The 22356-nt window shown below is 40.6% G+C and overlaps 1 protein-coding gene and 1 long non-coding RNA gene across 3 annotated transcripts in view; one reads left to right on the top strand and one right to left on the bottom strand.

The window, feature by feature from the left end:
• Positions 1-20934, bottom strand: part of GRHL2 (grainyhead like transcription factor 2) — an 86214-nt gene extending 65280 nt beyond the window's left edge. Inside the window, exons 1-3 of the mRNA XM_081324443.1 lie at positions 20647-20934; positions 1172-1361; positions 658-725 (exon numbers count right to left, since the gene is read on the bottom strand). Coding sequence (XP_081180569.1) covers positions 658-725; positions 1172-1361; positions 20647-20666 — 278 coding nt within the window. The 5' untranslated portion in view covers positions 20667-20934. The remainder of the gene's footprint in view (positions 1-657; positions 726-1171; positions 1362-20646) is intronic.
• A 70-nt stretch (positions 20935-21004) lies between these two features.
• Positions 21005-22356, top strand: part of LOC308666004 — a 9243-nt gene continuing 7891 nt past the window's right edge. The window contains exon 1 of one of the 2 annotated variants that reach the window (XR_014026008.1): positions 21005-21141. This is a non-coding gene — a long non-coding RNA (uncharacterized lncRNA). Of the gene's footprint in view, positions 21142-21191; positions 21877-22356 lie in introns of those variants that run through there. The other variant, XR_014026009.1, reaches the window with a different exon arrangement.

Raw genomic sequence — 22356 nt, 5'->3', positions numbered from 1 at the left:
AGTAACCTTGGGCTAAGCGGAAGGAGAGAATTATGAGTGCCAAATATGACTTCCTTCAAAGAAAGGTAAACTATAAACAATATTCCAATTTGCTGTCCTGATGTTTATAATGCTTTGGATTAATATTGCAAACAATCCTAAAACATATTTATGAAGGGCAGTATAGAAATAACAATAAGTCATCTTAATGAAACAGTTCCATGGATAGTCTGCCCATCGTCTATCAGTCCACCATGGAATGGTGCTGTTGGTTTTGCTGTGGAAGAAACAGCCAGGAATGTTTCTTCTGGAACATGGACCTCACTACGAAAAAAGATAGAGCTTCTCAAAACAAGATGCAGTTAAAATGTTTTAATAATATTAAACAGTATTTAGCATTTAAGAAAATGTTTAACAGAATAAGAGTTGGAGGGGACATTGGAGGTCTTCTAGTCCAACCCCCTGCTCAGGCAGGAAACCCTGTACCATTTCAGACAAATGGCTGTCTAATCTCTTCTTAAAAACCTCCAGTGTTTACAATACTTAGGCTATCTTCTATAATCCTGATAGTTCCAGCTTGATTTTTTTTAACTTGGCTAATTTTATCTCTATATTTAAACAAAATCTCCCCTCACACATATAGACAGAAAGAAAGATGCAGATTGAGAGATATTGTACCTTTTCTCCTGGTCTTCTTGATTTTCACTCACTTTGTTAACAGGCAATAATCTTCTATCTCTTGGAACCTGAAACATCAGGACATGCGACTTTTGAACGTTGTTATTTATTTAAAGGATATTAAGGTCTCCTTAATGATAGTGAAGGAAACTAGTTAGGATTGATGACCAGATCTAAAACTTCATATCAGTTTTATTTGGTCTTTGGTAGTCTATGGATCACATCAAAGCAGACTACAGTTTCAAGGCTAGATTCTAAAATATATCCCTTGGTTAATTAATGTATTTATTTTCAGGACTTACGGCCATGTATCTCATATAATGACTCCAGGTGGCTCAGAACAATTGGTAAAAAACATAGTTTAAAAAAGTACCCTTGTCCTTTAGGTGTCAGACCAATTATCCTCACATCAACCTCTTGGACTGAGTCTGGAAATGCAACAGGATCCAGATTTATTTAAATGCAACAGGTTTAACCTGCTGTAAAACCCCATTTTCAGCCATTTACTTCCTACCTTATAATAGTCATATAATAATCCCAGAGCAGCAGCACTGTCCTCATCTCCGTTGATGCTCATCATAGCTTTAGTAGCGGCTGTTAAGGGGTTTTCCAGATAAGACTTCCAAGCCTCATCTTCACTTGTGTAAGCTCTTCTGGTATTAAAGGGAGCATCACTTGGCACTATAGTCACAAGCCGGTTTTTACTGTGGTTTAAAAATACAGAAAAAGCATGCTATCATATCCGGAATACCTTTCTTTACCAATAGCTCATTTTAATCCTAAACAGGATGGGAGATGAAAAACTAATCTAATAATTTTTTTTAAAAAAAATATATGATGCAACAATTTAAAAAACCGATTGGTAAGCTCAGTTATCCCACTGAAAAACAGATGCAAACAATGAACAAAACTGATCGTCTCTATTATTTCATAACTGGAAACAGGGACAATGTTCTTTACAGAACTGACATTAAAGTTTTTCCAATGTGTATACTTCATTATAGCTTTGTATAGAAATTCCTCTTCATAACTTAATACTGCATTTTCAATGAGAACCATTTTGTATAATAATGACTAGGGCAGTACTGCCAATGTAGCACCCTCCAGATATCAGTTTGCAACATTTGTCACGATGATGATAGTATCATCAAATACCATTGGTGAAGATGAGGTGGGCAAAAACGGGGCTACAGCATTGGCTTAGAATCAGAAAGGATGTGTTGTGATTCAGGGTCAGCCTGTGGGTTCGGCAGTTGGGTCGGACGACTCAGAGGAGGAGGAGGGGGGTGTTGAAGACCTTGCTGAGGGGGTTGAAGATCTTGCTGATGAGAGCCCTCAGCCAGGCCCCTCCCACTTGGTCACCACGGAGACCCAGCTGTGTGAGCCTGACAGCGTGGATGAAGATGACCCACAGCTGGCCCTGTTCAAGGACGCCCGACGCAGGAGGCAGTCAATTAGGAGTAAACAGAGGAAGGCAATGGGGCTTCTCGGAAGGAGGCAGAGAGAAGCCACGCCCTGAACTCTATATAAGGGGAATGTGTGGGGAGGGCTGGTTTGCTGAAGGCAACCGCTTGGATAGTTTGTGTTTCTTAAAGCTCCTGTTTCTTGGTTCGTGTCTTGTTTGTTTTTGTAGCTATAAATTTGGCAGGCGTAATTCCAGCCTCTGGCCGTTTGTAAAGGGGTTGTCCCTGCCTTTTCTGCAGGGCCGGTAGCAGGCTGGTACAGAACAGGATGGGATCTGGTTTCTATTTTGCTAAAACTTTCACAGGGTTATCTTGAGCCAGAATAAGAGACTGGGGATTACCAATCTCTCTGGTCTTGTCCAAAACAAAATTTTGTACCTGGCTTTTAGGCAATTGAAAGCCTCTCAGAATTATTTCAGACAGTGATATCAAGTGCAAAATGAGGGCAGCAACATATTTATTCCTTGAAGAAAGGGAGAAATATAAGAAAGCAGGAGCTTTTCTTTCATGTAATTACTTTTGGCCACTTGTAATAGGGAAGAACATCTTAGGTTAAGAAATCACTGGAAATTATGAAAAATCAAAGAATCTGACTATAGAAGTATTTTTTTTATTTTAATTCCATTTATATCCCGCCCTTCTCCGAAGACTCAGGGCGGCTTACAAGCTTAGCAGTAGCCTTCATTCTATGTATATGCCTGCTTATTAGGGCTTTCACACACACCCCAAGCGGCATTATTACAAAGTCAGCTTAATTGCCCCCAACAATCTGGGTCCTCATTTTACCTACCTCGGAAGGATGGAAGGCTGAGTCAACCTTGAGCCTAGTGGGATGCGAACCTGCACTAATTGCAGGCAGCTGGTGTTACTTAAGGAGGCATTAGCCCACTGCTCCACCAAGGCTTTATAGTAGTAGTCCATAATATATTCAAAAACCATAAATGGCAGCTTTTAAAAAAACTGGGCCCATACCTTAAATTGTTTGCAAAAGATCCCAATAAATAATAATAATTCAACTTATATACTACATGGTCACTCTTGACCAAAATCCTGAATATTTTTTTAAAAATAGAATATTCCTCTAAACCATTTATTTTGCTTGCTATCCTCTCACTTTCCCAAGCAAGGCTTAATATTTGTTACATGCAACTAAGATACTATGATGACTGGCAGAGTTGTACAGCTGTCCCAGTCAAAAAACTGATTTTAATAATAAAAATACAGAACTCCCATAATTCTGGAAATCAAGTAAAATGTGGTTTACTAATTGTAACTATTGACTAAGTTTGATCATGCATTCAATTGTAACATCAGACTTTTTAAAAAAAAAAGTTTTGAAATTGTGCAAAGTTAACTGCAGAGTTTTTTTCAAAAATGGCCATGGCAAGTTCTGTGTTTGAGATTGCCTTTGGGAAAATGTTGGCCAGCGGGTCCATTTCAAAAGCAGCATCTTCCTCCAATCAACTCCCTGCCCAGTGCTATCTACAATACTATAATAATCTACAATAATAGTGATTATAAAGTAGCAATGGGCTACAGGCTCCACAATGCCTAAAATATGCCAGTGCTGGTAAAAATGAAGATAGCAGCTCCTCCCTCTATGCTTAGTCTGGAAGTCTGAGGTTTTGTTTTGTTTTTTTTAGGGAGGTGAGATCTTTCAGTTGTCAGAAGTCGAGTCATAACAATTGCCCAAACATGTTGAGTTATTGACACAAGCATGGAAAAATGTTGAGAAATAACAGGCTATATCCAGAAGTCAGAACTTGTAGGTAAGCACTGAATCAATTACACAATAGCTTTACTATTATCAAATACTAGAACTTAAAATATTTTAACAAGCAGTTTATATATACTGTATTACCTCCGTCCTTGAGCTTTTAACTATGTATATCCCAAGATAAACTGTCCATACTGAATTAGCATGCAATTTTAAAATATTTTTAAAGTTTCTTTAGTCAGGGCACTGCTTGAGAAATTATCAGAAGATAATAATAACAACAACAACAGCAACAACAGCAATAACAATAATAATAATAATAAAGTTGGAAGAGACCTTGGAGGTCATCTAGTCCAACCCCCTGCTCAGGCAGGAAACCCTATACCATTTCAGACAAATGGCTGTCCAGTCTCTTCTTAAAAACTTCCAGTGTTGGGGCATTCACAGCTTCTGGAGGCAGGTTGTTCCACTGATTAATTGTTCTAACTGTCAGGAAGTTTCTCCTTAGTTCTAGGTTGCTTGTCTCCTTGATTAGTTTCCATCCGTTGCTTCTTGTCCTGCTTTCAGGTGCTTTGGAGAATACGGTAGCTTGACTCTTCTTTGTTGCAACCCCTGATATATTGGAACATTGCTATCACATCACCCCTCATCCTTCTCTTCATTAGACTAGACATATCCAATTCCAGCAACCATTCCTTATATGTTTTAGCCTCCAGTCCCTTGATAACTAATAATAACTAACCTATGCACATCTTTAGGAATATAAGAAATTGCTCTGACATCAGAATTCAACTTATTGTTTATGAAACCCAATATTATCTGTGATAAACAATGGATCTCACTAGCTATTGGATTTTTTAAAAAACAGAAGATGCCAAATATTGAACATGTGTGCTAAAAATCAGAAATGTTCAATCTTTTTGAGGCCATGAGTTGTCTTTAATCATTGAATAAAGTATCATGAATTTTCTTACAAAAATACTAGGAGTGGCACAAAAACTAAATTAAATTTACATTAAATTAAGATGGTTAAAACAATTATTTCCCATCAATTTCATAATTTTTCTCCAATGCCCCACCTGCCTCCATTGCTCACAGCTCGGCGGATGCCTTAGTGGAAGCCTGGGAAAGGGCAGCCACTGAGGCACTTGACCGGGTTGTACCCTTGCGGCCCCTGACCCGGCGCAGATCCCAGCGAGCTCCATGGTTCTCCGCGGAGCTCCGGGAGATGAAGCGTCGGAAACGGGGCCTAGAGAGCCGTTGGAGGTCTAGCCGATCCAAACCCGATCGGTTGCGGTTAAGAACCTACATTAGGTCTTATCTCGCAGCGATGAGGGTGGCGAGGTGTAATTACTTCTCCACCCTCATCGCGTCCGCAGATAATCGCCCGGCCGCCCTGTTTAGGGTGACTCGCTCACTTCTTAATCAGGAGGTGAGGGAGGATCCCTTGCAGGGTCGTGCCGAGGAATTTAGTCAACATCTGTCGGATAAAATCGCTCGGATTCGGACCGGTTTGGACTCCAACTGGGCAGAGTCAGGCGATCAGGACACGGGCGGCCTTGTCAATGTTACCTGGGAAGAGTTTGATTCTGTGACCCCTGATGAAGTGGACAGGATTATGGGGAGGCTGAGCTCCTCCACATGTTTGTTGGACCCGTGCCCTTCCTGGCTGGTTTATGCAGCTAGGGAGAGGTCACGAGGCTGGCTCCAGGCGGTTATATCTGCTTCCTTGAGTGAGGGTTATTTCCCCACCGTCTTGAAGGAGGCGGTGGTGAGACCTCTCCTCAAGAAGCCTGCCTTGGACCCAGCTGTATTGAACAACTTTCGTCCAGTCTCCAACCTTCGCTTTCTTGCGAAGGTTGTTGAGAGTGTGGTGGCGCATCAGCTCCCTCTGGTCCTGGATGAAGCGGATTATTTGGACCCCTACCAATCGGGTTTCAGGCCCGGGTACAGCACGGAGACGGCATTGGTCGCTCTGGTGAATGATCTCTGGAGGGCGCGGGACAGGGGATATTCCTCTGTCCTAGTCCTATTAGACCTCTCGGCGGCTTTCGATACCATCGACCATGGTATCTTGCTGCGGCGTCTCAGGGGATTGGGAGTGGGAGGCACAGTTCTTCAGTGGTTCTCCTCCTATCTCCTGGGACGCTCGCAGTCGGTGTTGGCAGGGGGGCAGAGATCGGCCCCTAGGTCTCTCGTTTGTGGAGTTCCTCAGGGGTCGGTTCTCTCGCCTCTCCTGTTCAACATCTACATGAAACCGCTGGGTGAGATCATTCGTGGTTTTGGAGTTGGGTATCATCAATATGCCGATGATACCCAACTTTTCTTTTCGACCCCAAACCACCCCAGTGATGCCCTCGCCGTGATGTCCCGTTGCCTGGAGGCGGTTCGGGTCTGGATGGGGAGGAACAGACTTCAACTCAACCCTGACAAGACTGAGTGGCTGTGCATTCCGGCATCCCGGGACATACAAAATGTTCCATCTCTTTCTATGGGGGGTGAGCTCTTACCCCCCGTGGATAGGGCTCGCAACTTGGGAGTCCTCCTAGATTCACGGCTTACCCTGGAAGATCATATAGTGGCCGTGACTAGGGGGGCTTTCGCCCAGGTTCGCCTGGTGCGCCAGTTGCGGCCCTATCTGGACCGGGATGCCCTGTGCACGGTCACTCATGCGCTCGTGACCTCTCGCCTTGACTACTGTAATGCTCTCTACATGGGACTTCCCTTGAAGACCACTCGGAGGCTCCAACTGGTACAGAATGCGGCCGCGAGAGTTGTCTTGGGAGTTTCCCGGTACTCCCATGTTACACCTTTGCTCCGCGAGCTGCATTGGTTACCAGTTGTCTTCCGGGTGAGGTTCAAGGTTTTGGTTATGATCTTTAAGTCCTTACATGGCATGGGTCCGGGTTACCTCAGGGACCACCTGCTGCCGGCGTCAACTCCCCTCCGCCCTGTGCGTTCCCACAGAGAGGGCCTCCTCAGGGTGCCTCCGGTAAGGGAATGCCGACTGGCGGCCCCCAGGGGGAGGGCCTTCTCTGTGGGCGCTCCGGCACTATGGAATCAACTGCCGGTGGAGCTCCGGATGACATCAGACCTCCGAACCTTCCGTCGCGACCTGAAGACCCACCTATTTGAATTAGCTGGTCTGGCCTGATGGGGGAATATGGGCTTTTAAAATTGTTGTTCTTAGCATTGTATTATTGTTTTTTAACTGGGCATTGGTTTAATCTTATTTTAACTTTTGTATCGTAATTTATATATGCCCTGTGAACCGCCCTGAGTCCCTAGGGAGAAGGGCGGTATACAAATTAAATAAAATCTAAATCTAAAATCTAAATTATTACTTGGTAATAGTTTTTGAAGGAGCTTTAGCTATGTACCTAAATTTCAAGGACAAATTCTACACCCATATTCTCCATGCAAAGCTTTTTATATTGCCAACATAAAAATCAATTATGGATTTCCAGGACTTCACAAATAAATATATTAATATTGTTGATTCAACATAGTTCTGTTCCATGTTTAAATATCTTCCTACCAGGGATTAAATGGTTAAAATGGGAAATTAAATCAAATATCATTTTTTGTATTAAGGTAAAGGTAAAGGTTCCCCCGCACATGCGTGCTAGTCGTTTCCGACTCTAGGGGCCGGTGCTCATCTCCGTTTCAAAGCCGAAGAGCCAGCGCTTGTCCGAGGACGTCTCCGTGGTCATGTGGCCGGCATGACTAGACGCCAAAGGCGCACGGAACGCTGTTACCTTCCCACCGTAGTGGTCCCTATTTTTCTACTTGCATTTTTACGTGCTTTCGAACTGCTAGGTTGGCGGAAGCTGGGACAAGTAACAGGCGCTCACTCTGTTACGCGGCACTCGGGATTCGACCTGCCAAACTGCCGACCTTCTGATCGACAAGCTCAGCGTCTTAACCCACTGAGCCACCGTGTCTAATACACCGCGTACTGTATTAGAACACTACAAATATCTGCTTTCATTTATATCACAAGAAAGTAATCTAAGTGTATGAGCAATATACTGTATACAGCCCCCAAACGTCTAAAATCAAAGATCTACTTTCTCACCAGTTGACCCAGGAAACACTTAAAACCCATACACGGATTTTAAAAAGCAATTTCCCCAGCAAAACCAGGAAAAAAGAACCCCAAAGAAATCCTGATGTCACCCATATTTTTGCCAAAGCTCCATTAATCCATTACTCAAAGGTACTTTTTCAAAAGGCAATCGGACTTTGTTTTTCCTTGAAGATGTTTTTCTTCTCAGAAAAGAAGCTTCTTGTATGAAAATCCAGTTGCATTTTGAAAAAACGCCCTTGTGACAACTATGACAGGATGTCTGAGAATCTCCATAAACATTAATCCACTACTTTTACCATCTTTTCTCACTCTCCCCCAAAATGTTAAGGGTGCCCTAGAGCTGCCAAACAGTGCTCCACTCCACTCCAGTTTTACCTCAGTTACAAAGATCAATTTGAGTGATATAGATCTTGGGTTGTCAGAATAGGGACAGTTAGTTGTTAGTATTTAGTATTGCAAGACTAGCAGTTCGAAAGCACGTAAAAAATGTGAGTAGAAAAATAGGGACCACTCCGGTGGGAAGGTAACAGCGTTTCATGCGCCTTTGGCGTCTAGTCATGCCGGCCACATGACCACGGAGATGTCCTCGGACAAGCGCTGGCTCTTCAGCTTTGAAACGGAGATGAGCACCGGCTCCTAGAGTTGGAAACGACTAACACACATGTGCGGGGGAACCTTTACCTTTTTACCTAGTATTGCAAGAAACACACTAAATGGCATAGCAGCTCCCCGTAGAAAGCAAGAGCTTCTTGCATTTGTTTGGATATTTTTTCTCTATTACTACTGCATTATACCAAATATAAAAGGGCCACCCTGGATTATTTGAAAGTAAAATTTATTGCTGCTTATCTGAACACTTGGCTGAAATAATTTTTACAGGTGCCATTTTCAAAGAATGAATGGCAGAAGAAATATGAGGGAGGAAGATAAGGCCTGGGAAGCAATGATAAAAATATGGGGGAGAACCTAATGATTATATTTTAAATAGAACTCTTGAACTGCAAGTTTCAATTTCTCTGCCAAATGCAGAAAATGTTATTTATCTTCTCTTTCACCTTCAGGCAGAGTTTGCTTGCTCTATAGTGTGTTTGGGGGAGGGGGGGATCTTCATCTAGTTATCTTGATGTAGCTAGCCTCAACCTAACCCTGACCTTCCCCCAAGGCAAGGGTTCACTGGCTTTGATGAAGCCAGCTAATTGAGAATGACCCAGAAGGTAGATACAATCTATGCATTAAGCAACCTTGAAGCAGTCAAAGTCAGATGAAGCACAAAAGACAGGAGTAATTTCTTGGGGGCAATACAACAGAAAATTTGTGAGACATCTGCCAAGAGACCAAGAGCAGAAGGAATCCAAGAATGATGCAGAAGAGGATTGATGATCCAGGGTTTTATTCCTGAAATTCTGTACTGTATACACACACACACACACACACACACACACACACACACACTCCTTCCTGACTACGTATTGTTTAAAAATGTACTGAATTTCACTGGGTGTCAGAAAATAGAGCCTAAAGAAACTGGTGCCAATTCCAGAAATTCTCTTCCACTCCACTGCAGTCCACTCCCTTTCATAGAAAACTAGTAGTCAATCAAACAGACTTGAAATACCCATGTAAGGACTGGTAGAGACCTCGCTGGCTGAGAATTCTGGAGTTTTGGTTTCAACACATCTGGGTAATGCCAGTCTAGGAAAGGCTATATTTGATGTCTCAAGAAGGAATACGTCAATAGGAGGATTTTAACTTTGAAAAAAAAAACCCACAAATGGGGTCATGCATTTATCAGTTTCATTCTTATAGGTGTAGAGCTGTGGTGGTGAACCTACGGCACACGTGCCACAGGTGGCACACAGAGCCCTCTCTGTGGGCACCCGTGCTGTCACCCCAGTCCTATGCCTTCGGCTGGGTTTCTTAAAATCTTTTCGCTTTAGGCCTCCACTGCTGTGTGCAAAAAAAAGGTTCAATCACTCAATCAATTTCAACTTCTCGCGGGGGGGAAAAAAAGATCTCGTAAAGTTGGGATTGATTGAATTTTTTAGTCCCACCCAGTCTGCTGTTACCACTGCAGCCATGCCCACCCAATGGGCCATGCCCACCCAATGGGCCATGCCCACCCAATGGGCCACGCCGACCCAATGGGCCACGCCCACCCGGCACCCACTCAGCACCCAACAATACATAAGTGTGTTTTGGGTTGCAGTTTGGGCACTCGGTCTCTGAAAGGATTGCCATCACTGGTGTAGAGTAACAAAGCACCCATCAGAGAGCACTAGGCTGTGTGTCAAATAAACAAATTGTCCTGAGAAAAGAAATGAAGCTCATTTCAAAGAAAGGCCACCTTCCAGATTTCTCAATAGGGAAATTTCTACTTAAGCCAAATAACATGTAGTACTTTATCTTGGAAAATTTCCATGGTTTCCCATTAGCAGACTTGCAATGCAGGACTCTCTCTCTCTCTCTCTCTCTTTCATGATGGTCCCATCATGAAACCTTGCAGAAGGTCAGAATAGCAAGAGGGTAAATAAGAAAGCCATGCTGTTTTTCCACCATCTCCCAGAGCTCATCTAGTGTTTTTTAAGGCAAAGAGTGTTGTTATCTTATCCCCAATAGGAAGTGGGATTCAGTTCTCAGTCAGATCAACTTTTGTCTGTGAAGGGGGGAGAAAAATAATCATTCACTTGTTTTTGCATTTGGCAGTCCATCTTAAATTAACTTTGCCTGGAGAAGATCCCCTCCATCTCCAAATGGACACATGGTATACAGATGAATAGGTTACATACTGCAATTGTGTATGTATGTATGTATGTATGTATGTATGTATGTATGTATGTACTGTATGTATGTATGTATGTATATATATATGAATAACCTTGGGAGACAGAAACAACTGTAGCCAATGTAATGGTTAGATAATAGGGAACTTAGCCACCAGGAGGGCTTACTGCTAACTTACAAACTTACAGTAAAGTAGAGTTAGTTCTTCTGGGTGTGCTTCCTGTCTGGACTATCGCACAAGTGTAGCATCAGTTTAGGATATGACAAGATCTCTCAACAACAGTGGCTGTAAGAGAACCAATGTGGCATGGCAGTTTAAGTTTATGAGTTGGAAAGAAAGTTTGCTAGATGATCTTGGGCCAGTCATTCTTAACCTACCCAATCTCACAGACTTGTGGGAAAAATAGGAGAAAAGACACTATGCCTCCTTTAAAAAAGGAGAAAAGGGACAAACGTTTAACAAATAGATTAAAACATTCAAATTAAAAATAATCTCTGAGTTTATTTATTTATGTTGGGACACACTATCATATTCTTATATTTCAATGCAAAATGTTTTATGCCATGGACTGACTTCAAGGGGAACATATACATGGTTAGATAAATATAAACATGATATAAACACAAAAATATGTGTCAAAACCCTATGCAGTGTGCAGGTTGCTCAGTCCTGATTCATAGTATCATTATTTTATCTCAATCAGAATGTGTCAATCACTGAAAGATCTACATGTGCCAGGCATCCACCCTCTGAAACACTGTTTCCCTTTTACACTGGGTTATGAATCATTTAGCTGATGAACTTAAGAACTTTTTTTGTGTCCCCTTTTATACACAGACATGCAACAACTGGGTGGAATACTAATTTAAGGAGACAGGTGTATGACAAGATGGATGAAACTAGGCACTTACATTTTTTTAAATGGTTTTAGGACCAGGTTCAGATTTCTTTTTAATTAGACAGGTTAAAAGTATTTTTATATTATAATACAGTATTTGAGTTTTCTTCCCTTAAAACTATGAGAAGCCAAAATTTCTCATGCTGAGTCTGAAAAATTGCCAGAAGCCAGGTGGCAAATTCCCAAACTTTCTTATTGGCATGGTAATCCTCAGAAACGTTTACCACCATTGTCATAATCTTCATTAATGAAATCAAGCAATCCACCAAATTATGCACCGACTCTGTTTCCAGGGATGAACAAATTCTGTTGGTCCAAAGGCTCCATTAGGCTTTGAGTTGAGGGATGCTTTCAAAAGATAAGCTTGGCTATAGACTTTCAGCAGTTGTAAGATGTAAAATGGTGTTGTAAGCATTTGCAAGTATCCATCTTGCTCCTTAATCTCTTCTACCGCCTCCATTAAAAAAACCATTCTGAATGTTTTACACAAAGGCAATGGTGTCAGGTTGCATGCAATCAGTGCATCATACGCTGTGTAACCCCAGCTCAATTCTTATCTCATTCTACCTTAGGAAGCAAGAGAGATCTCATTTCCCCCTTCTCTTTTCTGAAGATGGTGAGCGTGATCAGAATATTTGCCTCTTGCCATTATTCTTTAAGAATCCTCTCGGGCCCCAGAAGGTCAAGCTGGGAAATGAAGGTGAAAAACAACTACCAGAGTTTTCCTTTTTTAGTGATAGGAACTACAGTGATAGGAACGACAGCCAAAAGACTCCTGGGTACCAAGGAGAATACTAAAAGTGCTGCAGAAAACAAGATGGAGATTAGATTCAGGAAATGATGAAACAGAGGGAGAAAAGATTAAATTAGAAGTCAATCAGGCAGCAACATTTTTTATGCTTGTAATAGGCTGGACATCCTCAGGAATTTAATAGCATCACAAAGTATGGAAGTTTTATTGACTTGAATGGCATCTAAGTAGGCTGAACATCCTTCTCGGTGGGAGCGCCTGCCCTCTGGAACCAGCTGCCGGTGGAGCTGAGAACTGCCCCCGACCTCCGATCATTCCGCCGGGGCCTGAAGACCTGGCTCTTCGAGCTCTCGGGCCCAGACTGAGGAGAAATTTTAATTTGGGGTTCTTTTTAATCGACTACAGGGTCAATTTAATATTTTTTAATTTGGTTCTTAATTTTTGTATTTTGGATTTTTAATTCCCTGTAAACCGCCCTGAGTCCTCAGGGAATAGGGCGGTATATAAATATAACTAAATAAATAAATAAATAAATAAACCTAGAACTAAGGAGAAACTTCCTGACAGTTAGAACAATTAACCAGTGGAACAACCTGTCTCCAGAAGTGGTGAATGCTCCAACACTGGAAGTTTTTAAGAAGAGACTGGACAGCCATTTGTCTGAAATGGTATAGGGTTTCCTGCCTTAGCAGGGGGTTGGACTAGATGACCTCCAAGGTCCCCTCCAACTTCTTCTTCTTCTTCTTCTTCTTCTTCTTCTTCTTCTTCTTCTTATTATTATTATTATTATTATTATTATTATTATTATTATTATTATTATTATTATTATTATTATTATTATTATAGTTTAATCCACTTGCACTGTTTTATGTTTACATGTTTGATGACAAACAGCCTTATGTTTATAAGTGACAATTTTCCTACTAAGCACATGCATGTCATAAGCATTTGAATTAAAATTACCATATTAAAATCAAATCTGATGTTTTTTAATTTTTATTTGGTGTGCGTTGGAAGAGGGGTAGTCTTATACGGCGAGTACAGCCCAAACCCTATAATTTAACAGGAAATGTAGGGGGCCGTCTTATACGCCCAGTCGTCTTATACACCGGAAAATACGGTAATTATGTTTCTATTTGGTGAATCACAGATATAAAATTTTAAGCGTATTTTCATAACTTCTTCATTGTTTTAAATCCTAGTAACTACTTTGAGATATAGCCAGTATCATATTTCTATTTACTTATAGTGTAGATAATAATTTCCTTCCTTCCTTTCTTCCTCCTCTTCCCTTTTGGAGGATGGATCCTAACATCAAAGCACCTCATTTTCATGTCAGCTCATGCCCGTAACTGGGAGTTGTATATTATAAAATAGTCCTACCATGGGTTAGGAGAAGAGTAGCATAAAAAAGTCTGAATGCAAAAATAATTTCTCTCCTTATCCTGCACAGGACAGAATTTCACAGATAGATTTAGGTCAATATTTCCAATAGCTATATTCTCTTTTAAAATACAAAAGGGCAAAAATGTCTTTCAGATTTTACAGTAATTCATATTTGCTAATTAATGGGACTTGTAAAATTTGTTATTGAACACCAAAAGGAAATAAATCTCTGCCTTGAGCAACTTATTAACTCACTTTCTATAGACAACAGAAGAGAGAGAGATGAAAAAGGAAAAGAAATATTTATTTATAAATTTTCAATCCCAGTTTTTTAATCCATTATAACAAATCCATAGCGAGATGACTATATCAAGTCCATGCATTTAGGCTTAACATGCAAGACTCAGCACAGCAAAATCATTTCTGAATAATCATGTACAGAATTATAGTGACAGTTTCATATACCAAGTGTGCCATTGGACAAATACTCCTATAATTCCCTGCAAGGATAATTGTTGACAGTCTCTTCCTGATGTTTTTCTCCCAAAGTAAAAGGACACAAAGAGTCAACACATGGGAAATATGCAAACATTTTTTTAACCGTCTTGATTTAATTAAGTCATCTTAATTTGGCACAGTGATGCTTGTTTGTTATGAATGGGAAACTGGATTATCCAACTTGCTAGGGTGCATTGATGGTTAATATTTTGAAATGGATTATGTTTTGGTGGCTTCCCGTTATATGTATTCCCACTAAATATTTTCTGTCATATTTCTTTGTGATGTACTTATTTATTACAACACACACACAAACCTAAGATCACTGCACTGCACATGCCTCTTAATTTTTCAAGCAAAAAGTTTAGTGTACATGGAGAATTCATCCAAAACTTAACAAAGAGTTCCTATGCTATCATGATCTTGAGAAGAAAACTTGGTTTTTTCCCCTGAAGCTATTTTGATTATATCTGCTTGATTGGAGACCTTCTCTGTGAAACTTGTCTCACCTGAATTCCTTTTACAAATTTTGAGATCTAAACCTGGCTCCAGCAAATGAGCTAATATCCTGTTTAAATGAAAGGGATTCTACTTTAAGGGCATTTCCAAACCTAAAAGACCTTAAGGTGCCGTTTCTCTTTACTAACATATAAATGCCTGGAGTTGTATGGGTTGCTAGGAATGCAGAGAAGTTTGCTTGATCTTGCATTTTTACAATATTTGTGTGCCACTTTTAAATCAGAATAATGATGAGAAATGCAATATGTTATGAAGAATATAGTTTCAAAATAATAGATTTAAAAAGGAATCAAACACTAGTAAACTAGATGGTTTATTATTCTGGCCTCCTGAAATGTAGCAATATGGGAGGTAAATCAGAAATACAACTTTACTGCAATTATTTTCACTTAATCATCAGTTCTATATTTGTAAAAATAATCAATTGCATCTCTCCCTCTCTCTCTCTCATTTGTTGATGCCTATTATGGTTTCAAAGGCACCACAGGCTTTTCCATTTAAAATTGGAAATCCCATTCCTGTCCCCTTGGGTGATGAGTCCCTATCGGTTTCATACCATTCCTGACTCACTAAAAGATTAAGTGCAACCACGAACTCATTTTTATAGTGAACTAAGTGCAACCATGTTACCAATCTTTATAGCGGACTAAGATAAGAAATTCCTTCAGGAATTGTCATGCAGGTGCAGTAAAGAGAAATTTAACAGTCAAGGAAATGCTAATGGGATGAAGCTGTCAAGAATTGATGTAAGTTCTCCTAGGAGAAAAAAAACTGCCATTTTAAGTAAAACTCTAAGAATACTCATGGTAGTTGAAGGGTCTTCAGTTTGACTATGCGATGAAGGACTCCTAAAATGACTTGTAATGCACATCTTAATTCAGTTATTTATATGTATATGTCTAACTTACATCAGGATGTAGTGATGGGCAAACAGAAAAGAGAAATCTTGTAATTTCCATCATTGCATGGTTGCATTTACATTGTCTTGCCTACATAAATTGGTTGACTATCATAATTACATCTGTATTTAGCCTTTAAAAAAACTATATCTACTTGAGGGATTTCCTGGCTTTATATGAACTTGTCCAGAAGTAGAAGTAGCTTTTTAAAGATGTCCCTGCTTTTTGAAGTCTGTGTGTTAGGCCCAAAGGAGAAGATCTTCTCTTACATTTTTCTCAAACTGAGATTATACTTAAGGATCACACTCAGCTTCCACACTTTCTGTTTTTTGGGAAAGGCATCAAAAATTGCTTTAAACAGTTCTTTTTAGTTTAATCTACTTCAAATTGCTTTATTATCAGGGGTTGGCAACTTTTTTCTATGTATGGTGCAGAGTCCATGGTACCACTAGTATCATTTCCAAATTGTTGTTCTGGCCATGTTGAAGCATCCGGTAAAACTGTTACCAAGATGGTCACCCAAGGAAGCGCTAAGTGCTTTCTCTCTTGCAGGCTGGGTAAATATACATATTTGGATGACCACAGGCAAGTCGATTTCAAAGAACAGGTCACATCCACCCTATAGGACATAGGTGGCTCATCCTGACTCTACATGGTACTTTAAGGAGGTGGTGCTGTGGTTAGAATGCAGTATTGCAGCTGACTGCCCAATGCCAGGAATTTGATTTTGACTGGCTTCATCCATCCTTCCATCCTTCTGAGATCAGTAAAATGAGGACCCAGATTGTTGGGGGCAATATTCTGGCTCTATAAACCACTTACAGAGTGCTGTAAAGCATTGTGGAACAGTATATAGGTCTGTTAGGGCTATTATTCAATTTTTATAATATTATGTTAACATTTTATTGCTGTAATTTTTATAATATTATGTTAACATTTTATTGCTGTAATAGTTCCTTGAGTGATCTAACAACAACAAAAACAAGATACAAATATAATACAATAATTATACTATGCTATAGCTCTTTGCTCATTGTTTTTACATTTCTCTCTCTCTCGTTCAATTTTCCATCTCAAAATGGCTATCAGAAGTACATAAACCTTTGAACATAATTAAATGGCACAAATAAATATTGGAATCAATCTAAGGGAAATGAAAACGTCTAGTTTCCATGACGAGTATTAAATCCATCTCCAAAAGACAGAGACTGGGAATCAAACACCAGTTCCTAGAGATTGAACTACACAATTAGGAAGCCTTCTCAGAAACACCCAATAAACGGGATTCTGAACACAAAGGCATTTTTAAGAGGACCTTGCCTGCAGATCTGAAGAAGTTTATAATGACAGAATTATGCCTTAGCTATTTCAGGCTTAAATCAGCACATTAAATTGTGTCCACAAAACAATTGAAAACATATACAGTTGCCCAATTTAGACATATGATCCTAGTATTGTCACCAGTGACCTGTTTTGTTGCTGAATTTTGCATCAATTGAAGTTTCCGGATATTTTTCAAAGGCTGCTTAAAGTAGAACAAGTTGTAATATTTTTATCCACTGCTTACTGAACATGCTAAAAACTTTACACATAAGCAAAATAATTATGGCTCGTTTAGCCAATGATAACTTCATTCTTAACTGGTTTTGCCTTGCATTGATTGGAAACCTGAATGGGGCACAGAAACCAACCAACCAGCCATCCTTATTTTGATATCTTCCAAAGAAAATAGCAGTTAGTAAAAAAAATAATCCTAGTTTCAAACTGTGGCTTACAGTCTTACCCTCCACTCCTTTCATACATCACATCAACCCAAGAACATATTACTCCCTGCTCTCTGTAGTATGTGAATTTAGTGATATGTACTCAACTGCCTCTATCCATATTCACAGAGAGCATTGCATGAAATGGGTTCTATATCCTCCTCATTTCTAATAGCCTATTGTGTTTAACTTTCCAGAAGGGCAATACTTTTACTGACAAGGAGAAAAATTAGTTTTCACAAAATAAAACTGCATTACGTTCAGAAAAATAGTTTTTTTTAATGCACAATCTTCTTGAAATGCAGACCATTCCCTGTTTCTCAAGGTTCTTAGCCAAACGAACTATGGTTGTATAATTAGAGGGTTGAATTAGGATTGGAAAGATCCAAATTCTAAATCCCAGGTCATTGGCTGACTTTGAGTCAGATATAACCTCAAAGAATTGTTACAAATGTAAAAAATGAATGGAGATAACTGTGCATATGACTTTAAGTAATTAAAGAAAAGGTGATATGACAGATAAAATATATACACAGCTAGAAACATTTGAAAGACCCTTTCAAATGGAAACAAGAGATGGACATCAGATTAGAAAAGTTGCTGCTGCATCCAATGTGGGATTAAAGTAGCTGTCTCTCGATAAGTGTCTCTATGATCTATTACAGATTCAAATCTAGAAATGTCTACACCTTTGCCAAGTTTCCCCATTCTCCCATCTCCAACTGCTTCTGAGAATAAAAGCTGAAGGTTCATTAGAAGTCTTTCAGTCTAACTTCCTCCACATAAAAAGGAATAAAAATTGTTGCCATTGGTGGAAAAATAATTCAAAATTAGTAGCAGCCATATAATTTTGAAGGATAATGTGCACAGCAAAAAGGGTATTGTGAATTAATTGGTTAGTTTTGTAAGGAATCTTACTTTCATATGCAAATAATTTAAGTACTAGATGGTTTAATGCAACTATGTAAATAAAAATTAAAACAATAATATTTTTAAAACTTTGTATAAAATATTGCATGAAATAAATGACAGTGCCTTACCTATCACATATGTCTTGCAGAGTAATCCTAAAACCATTTATTGGAAAACAGGTCCAATAAATTCAGGATATTAAGTAAAATGTTCATAGGAATGTAGCCTGAATGTTACACAAATTAATTTTGGCATTAAACCAAAATCTGGTTGACTACTTTAGCCACAGAAATAAAACATTAAAAAACAAAAAGAAAAGAAAAAAAACATACATTTTCTTCACTTCTACTCAAAGGATTAGAACAGCCTATGCTTTTCAAGACACTTTGACTAACCCAGGCATGTACGTAACATCTCAGATACCGATCAAAATCTGTATTTTGAACCATTGTCCTTCATACCAGACTTGAATGGGCACACCTACTTTAATAATGAATAAGGTGCTACATGGAACAAAACCACCTTCTAAAAGTTCCAGGAGGTGATGTAAAGGATTAAAACCTTTTCATCTTGTTTTATCAAATCAAAATCATCATAGCTCTTTGCACACAATCTGGAGAGTTGTTATGCATTAAAAGAAGTTCCAAAAGACTCCATGGAAAGGCCACCTTATTTTGAATAATCTGGCCCTCTTGCACTGACCATGAAAAGATAAATTTCTTCCCAATGGACAGTGTGAGGGTGGGGGAGAGACCAATACATCACTGCTGTATTAGTCATTTTCTAATTACGGAACTTTGTGTATTCCACTCTCAACTTTCAAGAGAGTCAGTCCTTTTTCAACATCCAGCTATTTCACATTAAGAATTCGTCAAGTTTTTTTTCCCTGCTAAACTGAATCCTGTTGCTTTCTGCTTCCCTCCCTCTTCTTTCGTCTTTCCCTTTTCCTCACCTGTAGCCCAGGACAGAAACTCCACAACAGGAGTTTTGTCCCAGTGCTAGAGATGATCTTCTTGTGCATGGTAACAATGCGCTGCACAGGCTCAGAAGTAAGTTCAAGATACAATCTGTTATTCCTGATCTTAAGACCCAGCCCACTGCAAGATCCTGGCCTTCTCCCTTTAGCACTGGTAGGATCTGCAGCTACCAGGAAGCTCAGAAGGAGCCAGTAACAACTGACATGAGGAAGAGGCAGTCATAGGGAGGTGCTGGGAGGGGGAGATGAAGCCCGGGCAAGATTGTCTAACTTCCACCTTGCACACATTTGAAAATGGGGAAAGGAATACAAGAGAGGCCACGGTAGAATAGAGTATTATGTCTGCACACACAACAATCCCAGAATCACAATGTACTTTAGGGTTGGCATGTTAGAACTTCAAAAATAAAAAAAAATCTAGTGTTATTTGGTTTATTATGAACATTCTTAAACAGTAGGCTTTATTGCTTATTTCAAGATACCTCTATGTACAACCTAGAGTTTTTCAAAGAATTTTGACATCTTTAATAAAGTGCATTTTGATTTTACTCTTATTTGAGGATTTAAGGAAGTGAAATTCATATTTTATCATGGAGTGGAATATTTTATGCCACGTGTACATACAACCTAGTGGAAAAACAAAATAATATTTTTACCTAAAATCACTTCCTCTTAGTGGGAGGGGGGGTCCCCATATTCCTCTTCTCTGCATGGCCCCTTCTACAATATGCTTATTTTCTAATTCTAGAATCAGGGTGTTTTTAATCCGTCCCTTTGCCCATGCCCCCGCTCCTCACCATCTTATTCCCCCCCCCGGTTTGAAATAAAGAATTCCTAAACTCCATCTTTTACATCTTTCTATCCCAAAATACACATGCAGAAGTGCCAAGAAAACGGGAAGAAGATGGCCGTTTCTGATCCAATATAAAAGCTCTTTTGTTGCATTCACATACAAAAGCCAAGAATCGCGTTTCATATCTAGGCCCTGAAGGACATGGAAGGCATTGGTCCTCCAGTTCTATAGCGCAGAAGTAAAACTCTCCCCAAAGTTTGGGAAAGTTACACAGAGAATCCAGAGCCAATTATTTCTTTTTAAAAAAAAAGAGCGGGGGATTGGAAAAGAGATTGGGGAAGTTAGTGGAATTCAATAGCTCTCCTGTGGGTTCTATTTAACCCCTGTATTCCTTGTATAAAGGAGGAAATGTAATCGCAGTGCGTCCACCACCGAGATCGTGTTTTGTTTTGGTTTTTTTTTCTTTAAGGGAAAGAAAACACAACCAACCAGTTGATCCGTTCAGGAGCAGCAAAAGTAGCAAGCTGGCTGCGATCACTTACTTGTCCGTCTCTTGTGACATGTTTGATCCAATGAACTCTCTCCCCTTTTCCAGATGCCTCAGTCTCTCTGGTGAAACTGGACTTTCAAGTCTGTGCAGGTAAAGGTGTGTGTGTGTGTGTGTGCGCTCGCGTGTGAGAGCGAGCGAGCTCCCGGGACGGCAGAACCAGAGCTACTGGTAATTCTGCTTTTCTTTCCCCCCTCTACTTCTCCCTCAGCCAGCCGCAGAGGTAGGAGTGGGACAGGTAAAGCCCCCTTCTCCCCGCCCCTCGCATGTGGGAAGAAGACTGGCTGGCCTTTTTTTCTTTTGCACTCCCTCCCCCCGCGGTTTAGGGCACCGAGCAGCCAAGCAACAAAAGCTGAAGGCGCCTACAGGTAACTTTCCCAAGAGAAGCTGGATTCTTTCACTCAAGGATAGCAGGCAAGAGGGACGAGCCGCGAGCTGATTGGGTGGAGCGGGCCTTCAGGTGAGCAGCCATTGGAAGAGGCGCGCTCAGGTAAGGCCCTGGCTTAGAACTCGGCGCGATCGCGCCTCTGGGAAGCGGAGTCAGGGCGGTTGAAGCAGCGTGGGGTGAAGGGCGCGGAACTCGGGGCAGGCAAAGAGAGAGAGAGATCGAGAGAAGCCGAATGGGACACTGAGTTGGTAGGGCAGGTGCAACCCGGCAGAAGAAGCCGCGGGAGACCGAGCTGCCTGGCCGAGGGCGAGTGAGGAGACTGCCGCTCTTCCCGCAAATGGGGGTGGAGGAGAAGACAGACAGAGGCAAGGGAGCCGCAGGGTTGCCTGGACTGGAGCTGGGACTGGAGTTGCGGGGAGCGGCTGTTTTCCGAGTCCCGAAGTCACCCCTATAACCTCGCTCCCAAAAGTCAGGGAAGTCAACCTGGAGTCCAGAGGGGAGAGCACCAGGCGCTGCCCGCCCTCTGTGTGGACCTCGGCAGGAGGTTGGGGAATAGAAACGGCCACCTTTTTTTTCCCCCACAATACTTATCTGTTACATAAAGGGCCGTTATTGTGTTTCGAAGTTCCGTGGGTTTTAAACTGCCCCGACAGGATTTGCACGCCTGCCTAGGGCCATGAAGGGGCTGACTTAAGTTAAGAGGGGCTTCTCCGTTGCACATCTCAGTTTGTTCGGATTTGCTTAGGGGGCTTTAGTTAGATGGAGCTAGATAGAGAGAACAATGGTCAGCCGCATCCCCCTTTGCTTCAACTGAAAACTTGCAAACTGCTTTCATGGGTAAGAAGAATAAATATGAATTGTGTGTTTTCTCACCCCGGTGCTGTAATGTTTGCAGTATTTATATCCTTTTGCCTTACTGCCTGACTTCAACCCTGCAAGGTGTGTGATATATTAGAATTAATACACACTATTTTGCTTTTTAAAAAAAGTAGTGTTCAAGACGTGCTTAAGTGCTTTTTAAAAAAATAAGTTCAGGAGTGGAAATGAACAATAATAAACATCCAGTCCCTAGAGCTTGGATGGATCCTTCATGTTTAGTTCTTTGCATTTGTTTATCCTCTGGTACTTCCACAGAGAACAATCTGTTGTTTGTAAGTGTATCGTGGCCTAACAGTGAAATGCAAGGTTTTCCCCATTTTCCAGGAAAGACTATCTAGTGTTTGCTACAAGCCCTGTCAATCAATGATGTAGAAATAAGCAATTCGGTCTGCTATTTTATGTATGCTTATTTGGAAGTCAATCCCTCATAACACTCGG

Source organism: Vipera berus (assembly GCF_964194415.1).
Source record: "Vipera berus genome assembly, chromosome: 3".
Taxonomy (NCBI): domain Eukaryota; kingdom Metazoa; phylum Chordata; class Lepidosauria; order Squamata; family Viperidae; genus Vipera; species Vipera berus.
The sequence above is the reverse complement of the archived record's forward strand: the minus strand, read 5'-3'. Positions and strand labels throughout refer to the sequence as shown.